At 41.4% G+C, this 17,999-nt stretch overlaps 1 protein-coding gene across 1 annotated transcript in view; it reads left to right on the top strand.

Annotated features, from left to right (window-relative positions):
- The first annotated feature begins 10,883 nt into the window (after positions 1 to 10,883).
- LOC129097888 (junction plakoglobin-like) overlaps positions 10,884 to 17,999 on the top strand; it is a 50,393-nt gene continuing 43,277 nt past the window's right edge. Inside the window, exons 1-2 of the mRNA XM_054606780.1 lie at positions 10,884 to 10,899; positions 11,771 to 11,992. Of these exons, the coding sequence (XP_054462755.1) occupies positions 10,884 to 10,899; positions 11,771 to 11,992 (238 nt within the window). The remainder of the gene's footprint in view (positions 10,900 to 11,770; positions 11,993 to 17,999) is intronic.

Below are 17,999 nucleotides of genomic sequence, written 5' to 3' on the forward strand. Positions count from 1 at the left end.
CAATATGTCAGATTAGCAAAATCCTTTTTGACACAATTTTCATATGGAAGTAAAATGTATCACTTAGCTGATTAAGAATAAATAACGTAGAATGAAAAGCAGCTCCTCCCATGGAACAAAAGCTCTGAGATCTACTTTACAATACAGACTGTTGAAGACACACCTGGCAGAGATCTATCCACTGAGTACACCTTTCTAGTTTTCATCACGTTAACATCTTAATTTATAGCGTTAGCATGCAGTCATCTGCTAATCTGCACTCATGTTCAGCTAAGGCTAATGGAATGATATTAGTATTACAGGTATTTGGTCATAAAGTTAAGTTTTGGACATATTGATAGTTTGAAAGTAATTACATGAATGAATTTCCAGGTACTTGTTGAGAAATTTCAGACTTCCAGCCGCTCCTCCTATTATTTTCTGAATAGATCATTTGTTCTATTCAGGAGGAAAGTTTTTTTACAGCACATTAGACATTGAACAGCAGTGAATAAAATAAATAAATAAAGATATGGGCAGCATACCGTTTTAAAGTAGCTTTGTAAGTGTTTTAACTTTTGCATAGGTTCCTTTTCTTAAAAACTAGCGTTATCACAGGAGACGTTGTATGAGCAGCACGTTAGCAGAGCAGTGCCTACAGTCCTCTGTCACGGTTTGAAATGGTTGCGTTCAGGCTCACTACATACTGAATGTGATTCACCTGCGTTTTGTCAGCGCCAGAAGTTGTCAGAAAACATTTTATCTTTCAGTTCATACCTACATAATTTCACACACAAAGAGCTCTGTCTTGTTCCCTCATATTTCTGTCAGAAAAAACAAAATGCCAGGAATATAGAATTATAATATATATACCGTATTTTCCGCACTATAAGGCGCACTTAAAAGCCTTTAAAAACAAAATGCCAGGAATATAGAATTATAATATATATAATAGTCTTAAAAAGGTGTTCCGTGTGTGTGTTTTTGCTACTGGGTGCGTAAATGAATAGCTCTCAGTGGGAGTTACAATGCCATCTGATTCACCGCAGTATGTTGAGAACCGTCTCACCTACACACACACACTCACCTACACACAAACTGCATGGGAACACAACTTCAGTGTACAAGAGCTGCACATTACCAGACAGAACACACACAAACACACTGAGGACTGTACACAGCCAAGTAAAATTCTGCATAGGGCTGACTGTGTGTGTGTGTGTGTGTGCGCGCATTTCAGTCATTTGACTTTGAGGCCTGTGCAGATGACTCACACAAACAAACAATAGGTGTAATGGGTTGTCATGATAGAGCTGACAGGGTCAATGACAAGTGACCAGTCAAATCTCTCACTCGCTGCTTTTCCTCCTCCTCTCTGTTGGCCTCCCTCCTGTCTGATAAAATTGGACTCTGCTGAGTGTGTGTGTGTACTCCTGTGGGTTTTTTGAGAGGCAGAACAGAACAGAGAGATATTTTGACCTTGAAAAAAGGAAATAAGCTTTGTCAATCGCTGGCTGAATTAAATTGTCCATGTCTGAATGAAAACATCAAGGCAGGAGTCACAGTGTTCCTGAAGAAGGAGTAGAGACAGTGTTGCTTTTCGGATCACACAACAATGTAATATTGTTTTGCTCTCGATTTGCACAAAATGACAAATTCAAAAAGGTAATTTTACACATTTTGTGAATACAAGATTTAAAAATTTATTCCAAAGCCACTTGGGTTGTGTTAGCTCCACTTATCGACTGTAGATTCGAAGGGTCTGTATAAATGAATCTGTTTTGAACTAACATTTGCACATCTCTGCTGTATCTTTTGAAAGAAGTCTGATGCTGGAGGGGGCAGGGTAGAGAATTCTCATCAGGAGTTGGATGAAAGGAGCACCTGATTGGGCTAAATAAAGAACACACAAATAAGTGATTTGCTGCTGTGTCCGCAAAAGTGAAAGTGGTGGAAAGTGTGGAACTTTTTTTTTGAATTTTACGAGCTGTAATTGGGGGAAATTAATAAAAAATGTTGTTACCACTGGTCTATTATCATAACAAGGGTGAAAACTGGGGAGGCAGTCCATCAGGCAAACAAATCCAGGCTGGAAATCCAGAAGTCTAAAATCAGGCTGAAGGTCGGACATGCAGATACAGGTTCCAGGAATCAGAAGCTCCAAAGCAAATGCCAAGAAACAACAAAGCAAAACTACAGTTGATGGTCTGGCAGGGGATGAATGGAAGTGGGCTGTTATATGATCTGAGGCTGTTGAGAGAATGAGATGCAGGAAAGGCGGTGGGTGAGAAAGGTCAGGTGACTACAGAGCAGACGAAGGAAGCGGGGACAGGTGTAGATGAGTGTGGGAGTCAGGTGATGGGGAGAGGAGGAAAAGTCCATGGCCCTCTGGTGGATGGATGGAAAATGGCAGTGAATACGCCTGGATAATAAGGAATGCAGCTGGAGAGGAGGGACAGATAGACGTGATACCTTGTCATTTTAGTCTTAAGGCTCAGCCAAGCAGTAGAGAATCTTATTGTAACTTTTGAGTATAACTATGAATTTCAAAAGGGTAAAAATCTAAGTCAAGAGTGTGAATCTAGATCACAATCTGCATAGATGATGTGATCACCTCATTAGTTCAAAGGCAACATATTGTAGTTGTAGTTAGAGTATAAAAAATGTTCAATCCAATATTTTGTGGGCCAAAGTGTGAGAGCAAAGGACCAATCGGTCATTGAGCTCTGGGAAGTACAAAGAAAAATTGAGACTTTGGATACACGCTTCCTTCATAGGAGATCTGGCTCAACCTTGGGGACATTGTGAAGGATGCTGATGTTTGGACCGAGCTTTGAGTAGAACTGCTGCCCAGTTGCTTTGAAAGGAACCAGTTGAGGAGCCTTGGGGTTCTGATTAGTGTGCTTCCTTGAAGCGCTCTCCGGATGTTTTCCTGGAATGTTCAACCGGAGGGAAAACCCAGGGAAGACTCACAAAATGCTTGAAAGATTATATTTTCCATTTGGCCTGGGTATGCCTGAGGATCCCCCCAAAAGAGTTTTGGCAATGAGGAAGGACTTCTGGGCTACTCTAATAAGTCGGCTCCCACTGTGGCCAAGACACAGTGGGAGCCGACTTATTAGAAAAAACGCTGCAGGATCATCGCAGCAATGCCTTTCTCCTTCTACTCATCATTTTCCCCCCCACTAAGGAACTTTTTCAGGACCTGCCAGGCATCACAAAAATGGCAGCAGATCTAGAGATCAACATGCCAGCAGACCGACCTGCACCTGCTTGCATCCTCTTAGGCCTAAATGTCTGTCAGCAGGAGCAGCCTGCAAGAAGTCCTCCACTGTGGCCCTGCTCCCAGAGCTTCAACTCTTCACGGAGGAGTTTTTTTGTCTGACCCCGGAAAACTAAGAGCCCCGGTATCTTGCTACGAGCCCCTCACCAGAGTCAACAGGCATAATGAAAATGGGTTTGCTGCATTCCCGGCGCGGGAAAAAATCCTGGCATCGATTCTGCTCCCAAGGGCCACTTTCTTTGGTAGACCTCAACCCATACCTCCACTCTCTCAGGACCATGTTTAAACATACACACAAACCGGACAGGGAAAAATGTCTGACTTTTGAGGCAGATACAAGAAAAAGTGACTGAAATCAACCCATAACAGAATTTGTATTTCAGCATTTTATTAAACATCAGGAGGTGTTGTGTAAGTCAGTGCTAAAAAGGCTACTGCATCGTGAGTTTTCAAAGACTTCCAACCAGTTGAAAATTAATTGCACATGATTTCTTCTCCCTTCACAGTGATGTTCACCTCGAACTCACTGACCTGCAGTCTGATACACTGCTGGCAGAGCTCAGTATCACTGCTGGATTTTTTTATCTTTTATCAAAGAGGAGAACTTTCCACGGATGAGGATGCCTGCTCAGAAGATGTTGGTTCTCTCTCAAAGAGGAGAACTTTCCACGGATGAGGATGCCTGCTCAGAAGATGTTGGTTCTCTCTTGATCCACCTACATATGGGAACAAACATTCTCAGTAATGAAGTTTATCAATCCAAATAGATCCTCTCTCACTGACCATCACCTGGCAGCTGCCCTTCCCCCCCTCTGACATTCTATCTGACTTCAGTTCACTTGTTCAAACCGAACACAGACTGTATTTTTCTGAGCGAGAAAAAAGAACTGAAATCAGACAGCATGACAGAGCGAACGTCAACAATCAGGGCGGCGTGCACTCAACCAGGCTGCTGGGAATAGCCAGGAGCCTTCTGTTGTGGTCTCACTAGCACCTACTCTTCATCAGAGACTACCACGGGGGGTACAGAACTGCTCAGTGGGCACTATGCCTGTCAGAGGTCGACCCTGCAACGAGTGGAAACATTACATTACATTACATTACAGTCATTTAGCAGACGCTTTTAGTATATTACATATCATTCATCCATTCACACACTGATGACAGGCTACCATCAAGGTGCCACCATCAGACTCTAACTAACATTCATTCATCATCCAGTCCACACCGATGGCAAGCCTTCAGGAGCAACTTGGGGTTAAGTGTCTTGCCCAAGGACACATCGACTGCCGAAGCCGGGTATCGAACCACCGACCCTCTGATTGGAGAACTACCTTGCTCTCCACTATGCCACAGCCGCCCCAGAGACCCACAATAGTCCAGATGTTTTGGGATAGATTTGGGAAGGCGAAGGTGGATCTGTTTGCCTCACTAGAGAATACACAATGCACACTGGGATTCTCTATGAACACACAAGGCCACGCTCCAGTAGGAGTGGATGCTTCTCTCACTGACCCAGAGCTCTCCTTTATGAATTTATTACAGATTATGTGATTATTGAGCATATTGCAGCCATCTGTGTTGTGATAGAAGGACAATCCTTTAAGTTTGATGACTACTTGATGAAGTAAATAAAAAAAAAAAGATAAAAATTCCTGCAAATGCATCTTCAAGTTCAAGTTCTGAATAATCAGACTTCACGGAGTGAGATGCTGTGTCATAGGGTTGAGATGAATAGTTTGAAGCTTCATTCCTAATGTTGACATTCAAATTATAAAACGACATTCAAATGCTGCAAACTTTCTCTTTTTTTTGCATGTCGATTCATATTGTTTAAACCTGTCAATTATGCACAGTTGCAGTTAAATATCTTGCTACACTAATGAGTGTTGATGATACATTATTAGTAGAATTACACTCCAGTTGTGGTTGCTTATGATTGTTTCCAACTCGTGAGATTGAAACATTTTCAATAACTCCACAACCTTGTGAAGTCCAAATGTCAGATTGATGTGATCATTTCAAAATTCATTATTTAATTTAACAAAATATTCAGCTTCAATCAATATTTGTTGGCGTTTAACCTTAGAAAAATGTTTTGTTCTCCCTCTTTCTGCACCCAAACGGAGGAACTTTAACAAAAATAAAATGAAATAATTTAATCCGATGAATCACTTTATTCAAATTAAGGATAAGAGATGTTCCCTGATTTTGACAAAAGGTGTAGGCCTGTTGGATTACATTACATTACATTACAGTCATTTAGCAGACGCTTTTATCCAAAGCGACTTACAGTCAGTAGTATATTACATATCATTCACCCATTCACACACTGGTGACAGGCTACCATGCAAGGTGCCACCATCAGACTCTAACTAACATTCATGCAACATCCAGTCCACACCGATGGCAAGCCTTCAGTCACAAGGACACATCGACTGCCGACCGGGTATCGATCTGATTGGAGAACTACCTTGCTCTCCACTACGTGGCTTAGATTAGAATTGGCGTGTATTAATGAGGCCTGTGTGTCAGGAGTCACATATGTGTCTGCGTGGCTGATGGTTGTATTAATGAAGCTCTAGCGTAAATTCAGTCAGGAAGACAATACTCTCGTATGCTTTAGTCTTGTAGTTTATTTCTCATACATCTGTCACTCTCTCCTCACACATGCTCACTCATGATTTCCTCGATGTCTTTGTTCGGGGGTGTCAATCATGATATCAGCTGTTCTGATCAGCTGGTCTCCTCCTATACAAAAGCACAGCAACATCATTACATGGTTAGCCTATCATCAAATAGGATTGTCTCTCTACCTTCAGTACATTCATACACTTGTTCACACACAGATTCACATACACCGTGTGGACCTTTCAGTAAATAATCACACTAGCGTACGTATGTATGTCTCATCTTCTGAGTCTCTTCCTTCAAACATTCACACCTCAAACACACACGTTTTTTATTCCCATCACTCTTGTCATCCTCTCTGGCTCTTCTATTGACTCCTTCTTTCTTCATTTTCCTTCACTTCATCATGAGCTCAGTTGTTCCCTCTCCATTCCTTCACTTTTCTCTTCATATATTCTCCTTTTCTTCAGCTCTCATTTCCTCTCTCTCCTCCATGTACTCTGCTCTGCAGAGCTTTCACACTAATGGGGGAACGCTCCAACATCCAGCGACAAACCTTTCCATGACATTTTAACTCCACATTTATCCTACAGAGTCTGCTCAGTTTTAATTAAGCAGGGATTTCAACAAACATATGGAGGCACAGAGCAATTTACACCACACTGACTGCTCAGGAAGCCATGCAGTTCACTGCTATGGAGGGTTGGCTGTCAAAAATGAGGGGAAGAGGGATGTACTTGGAAGAAACATTAAAGCTTTTGTGAATGCAAGTATGAAAAAAAGCTTAAAGTTGTAAAAGTGGGGTCCAGGGACATTTTCTCCTGAAACAATTCTTTGTTATGGCCCGCCGCATAAATGATGCCATGGCTGTTGCATCATGTTTTAGGGTTGTCGGTCTGTCCATGCCATTTTCATGAACGTGATATTTCTTTGGGGCACAAACATCCACTTGGACCTAAGGATGAACTGATTTGATTTTGGAGGTCAAAGGTTAAGGTTACTCTAAGCTCACAAAACACATTTTTGGCTATTACTCAAGATTTGAAATGCTAATTATGACAATTTCCCCCAGATGTCTAATATGATAAAATGATGACACTGCTAGAACAAAAGACCTCCCGAGCTGTTGAGTAGAACACTAAGACATCCGTAGTCGCTCACTGAATGAGCTTCTGAGTCCATTAAAAAACACAGTGGAATGGATGGCCATTAAAACACATTACTGATTATAACTTGGCCCTCTGCAGTAGATCACCAGCAAAACATCCTTTTTGTGCGACATTTGACAGCTTGAGCACACGGACACATCATGCAGACAGAAGTGGAAGTCAAGGCACAGTAGCTAGGATTTGTTGATCCAGGGAGCAAATGTGATTGTGATTTGACCCGGTGAAGAGCAGAGGGAAATGGCCGGACGTCTACATTTCAAAGATCTTTTCCAGCTGACATATTGGTTGATATAAATATTGAGCCAATATGACAGCTGGAGCCAATGGACAGCCATATCATTGGTTTGAAATAGCTTTTTTGTAATAACGTGATCGTTGTTAGTGAGTTGTCAAGCAATGAATTGTATCAACAGTAAACTGAAGTCTTAAATTTATCATTAAGGATGGGTGCTTATATCATTTAGACTGCTGAGTTTCTCCTGAAAAGATGATGTTTTTTTTTCTTTGCAAAGGAAGAGCTCATGTGTAGCTTTTTGACTGGCAGCTTGAGAAGAATTAAGATACAATTGCATTTTAATGCCTCCATGTCGACAATAGCTGAGACCAGAGGCACTCTGTATTCCGTTTGTCCACCGTCCGTTCATCCGTCTGCCCTTCTGTCTGTCCAACTGTGAACGCAGTTAGTGAAGTCATTTTGGACAGACATGGATGTAGTCTGATACTTGACTGGTTGGCAAAGGCAAACCACTGTAAGGGTTAGGGTTAGGTTCTTGCTGTCCAAAGGAAATTAGGTTTTCAGGGGGAAAACTGATTCAGAAATCTTCAGGAACTAGCTAGAAAGAAAATGTGTGGAGATTATTGGGCTTAACCTTTTTGCCTGGTGTACAAGTGATATTATATCAGTAGTCATCAAAAAAGCTGCAGTAATCATCGTTGCTAGTGAGTAGCAGCCTACTTCTATTGATTAACCAACACCCTTGAGACAAAAGAGGTCAGTGTTCATTTAATCAGCTGTATTTATACTGTTTAAGGCAGCTGCTGCTGTCTCCCAAAGGCAGGACATGTGTTGTAATTGAGAGTCAATTGATTTTATGTGAGCAGATGGGTTTGAGAGGCAAGCTCTCCACCCGCTGTGTGTGGTTGCAACCAATTCTCATACAACAGTAATACAACTTGATATCTTAAGAACAGTAACTCCTAATTTTGCGCTTATTTTTCCTAAGAAAGCCAGCTACACGTGTTTATTTCCGCTCAAAACTTGCATACAGTCTTTTCAAAATAAACTTCCGTCTTCACAGGGAGCAACTCAGTTACGTTAAGGCAACAAAACTCAGGTTTAGGGAAAAGATCATGGTTTGGGTTAAAAAAAACTTTGGAAGTGCTGTTACTCACTTAACAAAGGTATGTGACAAATAGATCACATTTTTGTTGTCTTTGTACTTCCTCGTTCATGGATACGGGGATAACATACAAAATGACTTTGTGAGATATCTATGAATTATAACGCATTATTTTTCGTAGGTACAGTTAGAACACCTGATGAGACCATCCTGTCAAATGACATTTGTGGATGTCGTATGTTGTACAGATTTAAGTGAGGCAAATTTTCGATATTAGGCTGTACAAATATATTTTAATTTAATTGAAATTGAATCGTTTGGCCCAATTATGACTCTTTGATAGTAAAATGTTTGAAAGAGTTACTTTTCTGATGAGACCGAGATCACGACTGTATACAAAAACAATCATTCACATCTTGTGCACAAAAAAGGGCATTTTGTTACTAATGATTCAGCTTTCTTGTATATTTTTTGGATCATCAGCCGGGATATTTTAAGGTAGAAATAGCAAAATTGAGTAAAATTTAACTGTTATTGCTGTAGCTAAATATTGGGTTTCAATGCCTACTGCAAAGACTAAACATCCAATGCAATCAGCTAAACTTGCAAGGTAACTGGTAGTTTTATACATATCGTGTGCATTTGTCTTGCAATATTTAGCTCCAGTACTACTGGTCAGTGTATTGTTACTTCTTTTGTTGAATATTTCAAAACTAAAACTTAGTCCTTACGAAATAAACTGCCATTTGTATTTGAAATGGTAAAAGGAATATTTACATCTGAATGAAAGAGAGATAATATAAAATCTAGACATGACGAGGTGTTCAGACACACGCAATAATGGACTGGGGGCGACTTTGGCTCAGTGGTAGAGCAGGGTCGTCCTCCAATCAGGATAAGTGGTTCGATCCTTGGACAAGACACTTAACCCAAAGTTGCTCCTGAAGGCTGTGCCATCGGTGTGTTGTAAATGGGTGAATGATGACATACAGAATCAAAGCGCTTTGAGTGGTTGTAGGACTAGAAAAGTGCTAAACAAGTACTGTTCAATTTTGCCATTTACTTGTTTCTAGTCTTCCGGCCGCTCAAAGCGCTTTAACACTACATGTCAGGGGGCAGCTGTGGCGTAGTGGAGAGCAAGGTAGTTCTCCAATCAGAGGGTCGGCGGTTCGATACCCGGCTTCGGCAGTCGATGTGTCCTTGGGCAAGACACTTAACCCCAAGTTGCTCCCGAAGGCTTGCCATCGGTGTGGACTGGATGTTGCATGAATGTTAGTTAGAGTCTGATGGTGGCACCTTGCATGGTAGCCTGTCATCAGTGTGTGAATGGGTGAATGATATGTAATATACTACTGATTGTAAGTCGCTTTGGATAAAAGCATCTGCTAAATGACTCTAATGACTCTAATACATGTCATCATTACCCCATTCACACCCATTCATACACTGATGCTACCATGCAAGGTGAAACCTGCCCATTAGGACTATCTAACCATTCACACCCAATCACACACCGATGGCACTGGAGGAGCCAGGGATTGAACCACCGACATTTTGATTGATGGACGACCCACTCTACCTTCTGAGCCACAGAGTCGTCCCACTAATACTGATATTGTCTCGACTGATCTATTCAGACAGGCATTTCAAATCATTTAAACTGGTTTGATGTCTCCAAAAAAGTTAGGTTCAACTAACCCCATACGTGTTGAACCTGTTCAGTATAATGTACATCTCCCCGGAGTCATGTCATGTGTTAACAGCGTAAAATATATGTGCCAACCCAACATGATCTGTCCTGGTTAATAATGAAGTGTCATTAAATCAAGCTTGACTGGTAGATGAGATATACTTGAGTGTAGCAATATTTTGTGTGCATTCTCGTGAGCACAGACCCTTCATATTACTGGAATGTTATTGTGAATCCCCACCAGGAAGTGGGGTCTGTGAAGGGCTCTTGGCAGGAAGATGAGACACTGTGACCTTTCACCAGTCGTGGCTTCTGGGAGTTTGATAAAGGTACTCTCTGGAGTTTTATATGCTTCACAACATTGACATCTATGTATCTTGCTGCTGTTCCCCAGGCAGTTTTTGGCTTTATGGAAAGAAATGATGTCTTATCACAACAGCAATAAATTATGGTTTTCTTTACAACTTACACACAGTAAAAAAAATGCCCTCAAGTTTATTATGGATGTTATATCCTGCTACTGTGTAAGGTTTAGTGACGAAAATTATATTTAGCGACAAATAATCCCCTGACTGACCCCTCTGATGAGCTTTGTGGTATATGGGTGTATTTCAGAGGAATGTGAGACGAACTAATTCCTTAACATGCTTTGCAGAATATGGTGATTAAAGCCTTAATCCTCCAGAAAAGATTAGTTGAATCTTGTAAGCAATCCTGTTTGCAAACTGAATGTGTCCTCTCTTGCTCTGCAGGTCAGAGGTCAGTGAAGGCAGTGGTACCAGTGGGTGGAGATGATGTCCATGCAAAGTAAGTGCTCTGACACCACGGCAGCCAGCTCTTCTCTGTCTGCTGATATCTGCTGTATACATCTCCAGCACATAAACACAGTCACTAAAGTACAACGTCTGATGTTCCTTCACTCCCAAACTGCTCACTGTGTTAAGTGAAGCTCATGATAATTGATTGAACTTGTCAACATGCAGCGGCCCATCTTTTGGCTGACTGAGGTGTTGATGCCGCGCCACCCGTTTGATCCTCACACAACTTGGACAAACAATATAGAGTTTGAAAGTAGAAATCCTCATGACACTACAGACACCATTTGGTTTCTTTTACACTCCTTTGCATGGGCAGTTTTCTGACAGTTTGTCATTTTTGTGTAGTTTAAGTAGATATAGCTATTTTACAGACACATCTGGTAATTTACTGCCCCTACGCCCCATTATATTATTACTGAATGTCCTAGTACCCAGAAAAACATTAGAAAATGACATAAGCAATGTAGAAGACTGCTGAACTTTACTGTTGTCTTCACTATACCTGAAACAGGAGTCGTTCAGCTTTGAGGCTATTTTTCCGGCTGGTTAGGTAGTTACATCAATAGTTAAAATACAAAAAACAACGACAAAAAAACAGATCTGGGTTTTTGCCTCTGTAAATTTGGTTTAAAAGTATTACTATTGGTCACATTTACATACGTGTTTTTTTTATATATAAATGTATTTTAACTTAAATTACTGTAACTTTTACTGCTTTTATTACAATCATCATTCTATTATATCCACTACTGCTGTTGACTGCCGTAACTGCTATTACTTCTCATTCTATTTATCATCCATGTCATATGGATTGACTGTTGTATTTTTTATAATGTCGTCCGTTTGTACTGTGCCTGCAGTGAGTGAGGCGGACAGTGTGGTGAAGGTGGCAGAATGGCAGCAGACCTACTATGCCTCAGACTCTGGAATCCAATCAGGAGCCACTACAATCCTGGACGATGAGAGCAGCACTGAGTACAGCGGCCGTAAGAAGTACACTGGTAGCACTACCACTGCCCCTGCTACTGCCACCACTGGGGGGGGAGGAGACACAGCAGCTGGTGGACTAGAGAGCCCAACAGGTGAGACTTCATACAGCACTTTAAGTGAAAGAGGGCAAGAATCATTTGGTTTTAGTAGTTCATGTTTTTTGGTTTATTTGATTCATTTCTGTCTTTCCTTCTCTCTTCTCTCTCTTTATTTTTGGATCTTTCTTTTTCTAACTCTGACCTTCATCACATTCGTCCTCTCTGTTCATCATCAGATGTGTATTCTGTGTTTTTGTGCATCTATGTTGCTCTTTCTTCTTTATTCATGATTCTAGTTTTTGCTTGAATAAATGAACATATGTAATAGACAATATAAGTCCATCCAACAGACATTTTTATGAAACTTATATTCTTTGATACAGTGTTTATGTAAGATAAGTATGAAATATTGATCAGTATCTGACATAGTGAACACCTTAAGCTTGGTATGAGTAAATCAGGTAACATGAATTGCTTTGCTGCTTCAGAACAAGCAATTATTCTGACATTCATTCGTCTTTAATATAACATCAACTTCCACAGTGTGAGATCTATCACAGTAAATATGAAGAAACTCTGTTCTGGTCTTATTCACTCTGTTACACTCTGCTTCTCACCAATCACCTGACACCAATGGGAGAAATAAAAGTCTCCTTAAGGAAATAATCCGTGACAAACAAGATGCCTTACAAATTTAACTCTCCCACTTGTGCTGTTAGTTGAGACAGCTGGCTGTTTTAAGCTCAGCTTGACACAGTGGTGCTTTTGCTTTCAAAGCAAATGCATTTGCAGAATACAAATAAATTGTCAACTTAATGTGGACAGTAATACAGTGGGTACGGAAAGTATTCAGACCCCTTTAAATTTTTCACTCTTTATTTCATTGCAGCCATTTGCTAAAATCGAAAAAGTTCATTTTTTTTCGCATTAATGTACACTCAGCAACCCATCTTGACAGAAAAAAACAGAAATGTAGAAATTTTATTAAAAAAGAAAAACTGAAATATCACATGGTCATAAGTATTCAGACCCTTTGCTGTGACACTCATATTTAACTCACATGCTGTCCATTTCTTCTGATCCTCCTTGAGATGGTTCTACTCCTTCATTGGAGTCCAGCTGTGTTTAATTAAACTGATTGGACTTGATTAGGAAAGGCACACACCTGTCTATATAAGACCTTACAGCTCACAGTGCATGTCAGAACAAATGAGAATCATGAGGTCGAAGGAACTGCCCAAGGAGCTCAGAGACAGAATTGTGGCAAGGCACAGATCTGGCCAAGGTTACAAAAGAATTTCTGCAGCACTCAAGGTTCCTAAGAGCACAGTGGCCTCCATAATCCTTAAATGGAAGAAGTATGGGATGACCAGAACTCTTCCTAGACCTGGCCGTCCAGCCAAACTGAGCAATCGTGGGAGAAGAGCCTTGGTGAAGGTAAAGAAGAACCCAAAGATCACTGGTAAAGAAGAACCCAAAGATCACTGTGGCTGAGCTCCAGAGATGCAGTAGGGAGATGGGAGAAAGTTCCACAAAGTCAATTATCACTGCAGCACCTTCCAACAAGACAATCCACCAGTCGGGGCTTTATGGCAGAGTGGCCCGACGGAAGCCTCTCCTCAGTGCAAGACAAGTCTTTTCTGTGAAGATGGGTTGCTGAGTGTACATTAATGCGAAAAAAAATGAACTTTTTTTCGATTTTAGCAAATGGCTGCAATGAAACAAAGGGTGAAAAATTTAAAGGGGTCTGAATACTTTCCGTACCCACTGTATGTGGGCTTTAAAAGCTGGGCCACATTTTAGGCGTACTTTCCTTCCCTAGTAAACTGCCACAGTCTTCTCCACTAGTGGTGGAAAGGTTAAGATATTGTAACCCTAGTTATAAGATATAAGCAAAGACAGAGCCCTCTACTGGAGCATGAGTTCGACAATAAAACATTTACATAAGCGTAGCCTACGTGCCTACCGGAATAAGTGCAAACCCCATCGTATATAAGGCAAACACATCGCTGCTCCCACACCGTCTTCAGCGAGCGGAGTCAGAGGCGCTGGGCCCCTTTGGTTAAGGGCTCTGCTTGGGCTAAAACCTAGGCTGCAACAGCCGAGAAGTAAGGGTGACCAGCCAACCCAGGTAGTACCTAACTAAACTTGGCAGAGCCATAGCGCAACCCTGCACGGGTTAAAAGTCAAGCTGTGTACACCACATTGCCAGGCTCATCAAGTAGCACAGTGACATGTAGGGACCAGTCCTGTAATGTTCCAGCAAGCACAGAGCCTGAAAAAGAGCCTGACGTGTCCAAGAGATGGAACTGGATGAATGGGTTCAACATTACTATCCCTATTTTCATGGCTATAATTCTACTGTAATAATTGCTGCTGTTATTATAAGTAGTCTTATTATATGAATCATTTATGTCATATACATTGAATGTGTTGTATCTAAGAACTGTTATGCTGCTCATTCTGTACACATGACATCTATTGCATTCTGTCCATCCTGGGAGAAGGATCCCTCCTCTGTCGTTCTCCCATAGGTTTCTTCCTTTTTTCTCCCTGTTAAAGGGGTTTTTTAGGGGAGTTTTTCCTGTGCCGATGTGAGGGAAGGACAGAGGATGTCGCATGTGCACAGATTGTAAAGCCCTCTGAGGCAAATTTGTAATTTGTGATTCTGGGCTATACAAAATAAACTGAATTGAATTGAATGGACAAGTTGTCAACCACAACACAGCCGTATATATTCCCTTTGACACTCCCCCCACCAAACTGCCACACTGCATGTAGAGTGTGTGCATGTCTAATCCTGCCTACCTTTATTCTTGGAGGATGCACACACAACGCCATTTTTGTCATCGTTTCTTTAATAGGGACATGTTGGCTACACTATCCCCAAAGCACATGAACAGCTGTTCAGTGTGTCTGATGAGGGCCTGGCATTTAAAAGCACATGCCAACGCAGGAACTGGGCAAAGAAGATGCTACTTCTCCTCCCTTTCCCTTGCTTGGGGTGGAAGAAAAAAAAAACTCCTCCTTTCCCTTGCTTGGGGTGGAAGAAAAAAAACATCCAGCTATAAAACCCTTGACCGGAAAGAAATCCTTACATCTTTGTTAACATAGGAGGGATTTGGTGGAGTCTAGCCCCGCTGTGGTCACCACACGCAACAAATAACTAGGGTGTCACGACAGGGCAGTTAGCTCACATGGTCTCTTAGCTGAGGTCAGTGCAATCAGCAAACCTTCAGAAACGTGCTCCAGAGGCTCAAAGGAACCCTCACCAAGGCATCTACCATCAACGGCAGTCCCCATTGCAGGGAGGGGGAAACAAACGGGGCGCTGTCTTCTGACCCACTGCAGTACTGTTTCAGAAGAGGGGGGCCAATGTCTGGTCTTTGGACAAAACCCTCTTGGCAGGAAGAAATGGCTGCTCCATACACTTTTATAGTGGCATAGGACAACCACATGTGCACAAGTGTCCACCTTCAGAGGTGGATTGTCCTGTTGTGCCAAGTGAGTGCTGCGTCGGTGGGCAAACAGATCCATTTCTGCTTCCCCGACCCGGTAATGTGTGAGCCCTCAGAGAGCTAGATTGAAACAACTGGATGAGCAGCTGCCATAGACCCCAGCATCTGCATGGCGATCAACACCATCAACCTTAAACATTAATTGAACCTTGGCTAAAATATGCACCTTTAAGTAGACAGTGGTGAACGAATTGCCCCGTATAAAAATTCTAGGCAGGTCTGACATCTCGGACAAACCTTTCTGGCTGCGGGGATTGAGGAAAGAAGACACAGCCTGTTTCTGTAACAGTTCTGCTAAGGGTAATCCATCTCCTTCTGACGCCCTTGAACGGAGGGGGAATGCTGCAGAGCTGGAGATTGGGTTATTATCTCCACCTGTCCATCCCTTCAATTAACGCTCAGTTGCATCACTACTTCTCCTAAAACTGTGTTAGAGGGTGAGCGAAAAACTTTGGATCTGCAGGTAAAGAGCTTCAATGTACTGGCTTAGACCTCAGAGCTGCCAAACATTCAATAAATGGAAGGATGGCTCATGAGAGTCCGATATGGAAAAATCAGAGCTGGAGGAGAGGTATATGAATGCATGGAAGGCTTATAGCTGTACCAGACATCACTTTAAGAGTGCTGCTCTCTCAGTGGAAATCATTTGTAAAAAGATTCCAGTGTCTCCTTGTCACTCCTTGTTCTTGCGACCCTGCACCCTGAGGAAGGACATTATACGTGTAAGGGGGGCTCGGGTTCTTTAGTTGCTACTGCCAAGATGCTTGACACGCTGCCAGATGTCTGGTAGAGGGGGCAAAACTTAATCCGCTTGGGCTGGGTGAGACAGCTCACTGCCCTGGGTGGAAGCAGGATGGGGGCCATCGGTAGCCCAACACATCACACCGCGGTAGCATCACAAGTGGGAAGTCAAGGCTAAGTGATGGTGTGTCCATTGCCCATAGTGTCCAGTAGAGGACAGAGCCTGTGTGAGTATACACTGCGTACATTTATTCAAGTGCTGTTCTTAGAAAAATACAGTGACCAATGGAAATTAACGAGCCTATATTTTAAATTAAACTATATATGTGAGGTGTTTTAAAAAAAATAACATCATCAGTAGGAACCAAAGGGCTTGGAGGTGAAAGCATCTGTAAAGTTGGTGAAGTTAGAAAATACTGAGAGACAGAATAACACATTGTCGGTTTTGGTTGACAGTGGACTTGTGGACAATTTGACAATCCTTGTCTTCCTATTTGTCTGGTAAACATAACATTTCAAAATCTTCCCATTCCTGCAGTCCGTGCAGACTGCACGCTCTGCACATGTAATGGGTCGAGGAAAGTTATAGGAACATTGATATGTACCCTAGGGGGAAACATGATGTAGATGATAATGGGACCACAACCTATGGTTTTAAAGAACAGGTTTTCCTGCTGGCAACTGTGAATTTACAATTTAGTGTATTTGAAATTTTGCGAAGTAAATCCACAATAGCAGATAAGCAGCAGTGTGGGAATGTGTTGAGTGCAGGTTAGGCTCCTCCTTGTTTTAAGGAGGACATAAACCACAACGTAAGTCTCATACATAAAAAAAACCCACTCTCTTTAATCAGCTCCGACACATCATCGTGTCTCTCCTGATCGCCAATTATTCGACTCATGTAAAGCCAAAACACGATAAAACTGATCCGAAAGGGGGATCTGCCAGAGTTGATACAAAATGCAGAAAAAAATGCAGTAGTTGGTTATAGCTAAGTCAGTACTAATTTGAAGTGTTCTTAATAGCCTTCATTTAGAATGATATGATGGATAAAGAATGTTTTTAATTGTTATAAATGCAGCTAGCTCTACTATTAGTTTCTGCTCTATTGGTCACTCTTAGCCATGAAGGTTAGACTCAAGATTGTATGATGCGATTCTCCTGAATTCTGCATTTGTGTGCACACAAATAAACAGGTGAAGTAAAATGAAATGCAAAAAAAGGTCAATAAAATGTTATGATGTCGTAATGATCGATATATTAATTGAACCAAATATTCAAACACAATAATTTTGATATTCCTTGGCTACTGTTGCTTGAATCTGAGGTTAATAATGTTGTTCCTGATAATAAGAGAAGGCTTGCACTGTATTTTTCAAGGGAAAGTCCATAGATTTTATACATTAAAGTCTGTTTCCTGGTGTCGGGGAGTACTACTGCTTATGTGAAAAATGTAAAGCCTTTAGTGTCTGACGAGGGAGCTGGGTCAAGTCTGATTAATGTCTCTAAGTTTATTTGTTTATTATATGTTTATTAACTGGATCCCCATTAGCTGACGCATTCCTGGGGTCCACAGAAAGGACAATACATAATTTATACAAAACATGACATAAAACAAACAGCTAAACAGTACAGTGAGAATATTACAGTCAGAGACTAAAATGTATAGTATCAGAACCGACAATCTACATTATGTATCCATAACTTCATCGAAGAAGTATTGGGAATCTACAAAGGCAATGGAGTTCTAATCATATGGTCAGTTGCCTTAGGTGATTCTTTACTTGTTTTTTAAATTACAG

The sequence above is a fragment of the Anoplopoma fimbria genome, chromosome 11 (genome assembly GCF_027596085.1).
Source record: "Anoplopoma fimbria isolate UVic2021 breed Golden Eagle Sablefish chromosome 11, Afim_UVic_2022, whole genome shotgun sequence".
NCBI lineage: Eukaryota > Metazoa > Chordata > Actinopteri > Perciformes > Anoplopomatidae > Anoplopoma > Anoplopoma fimbria.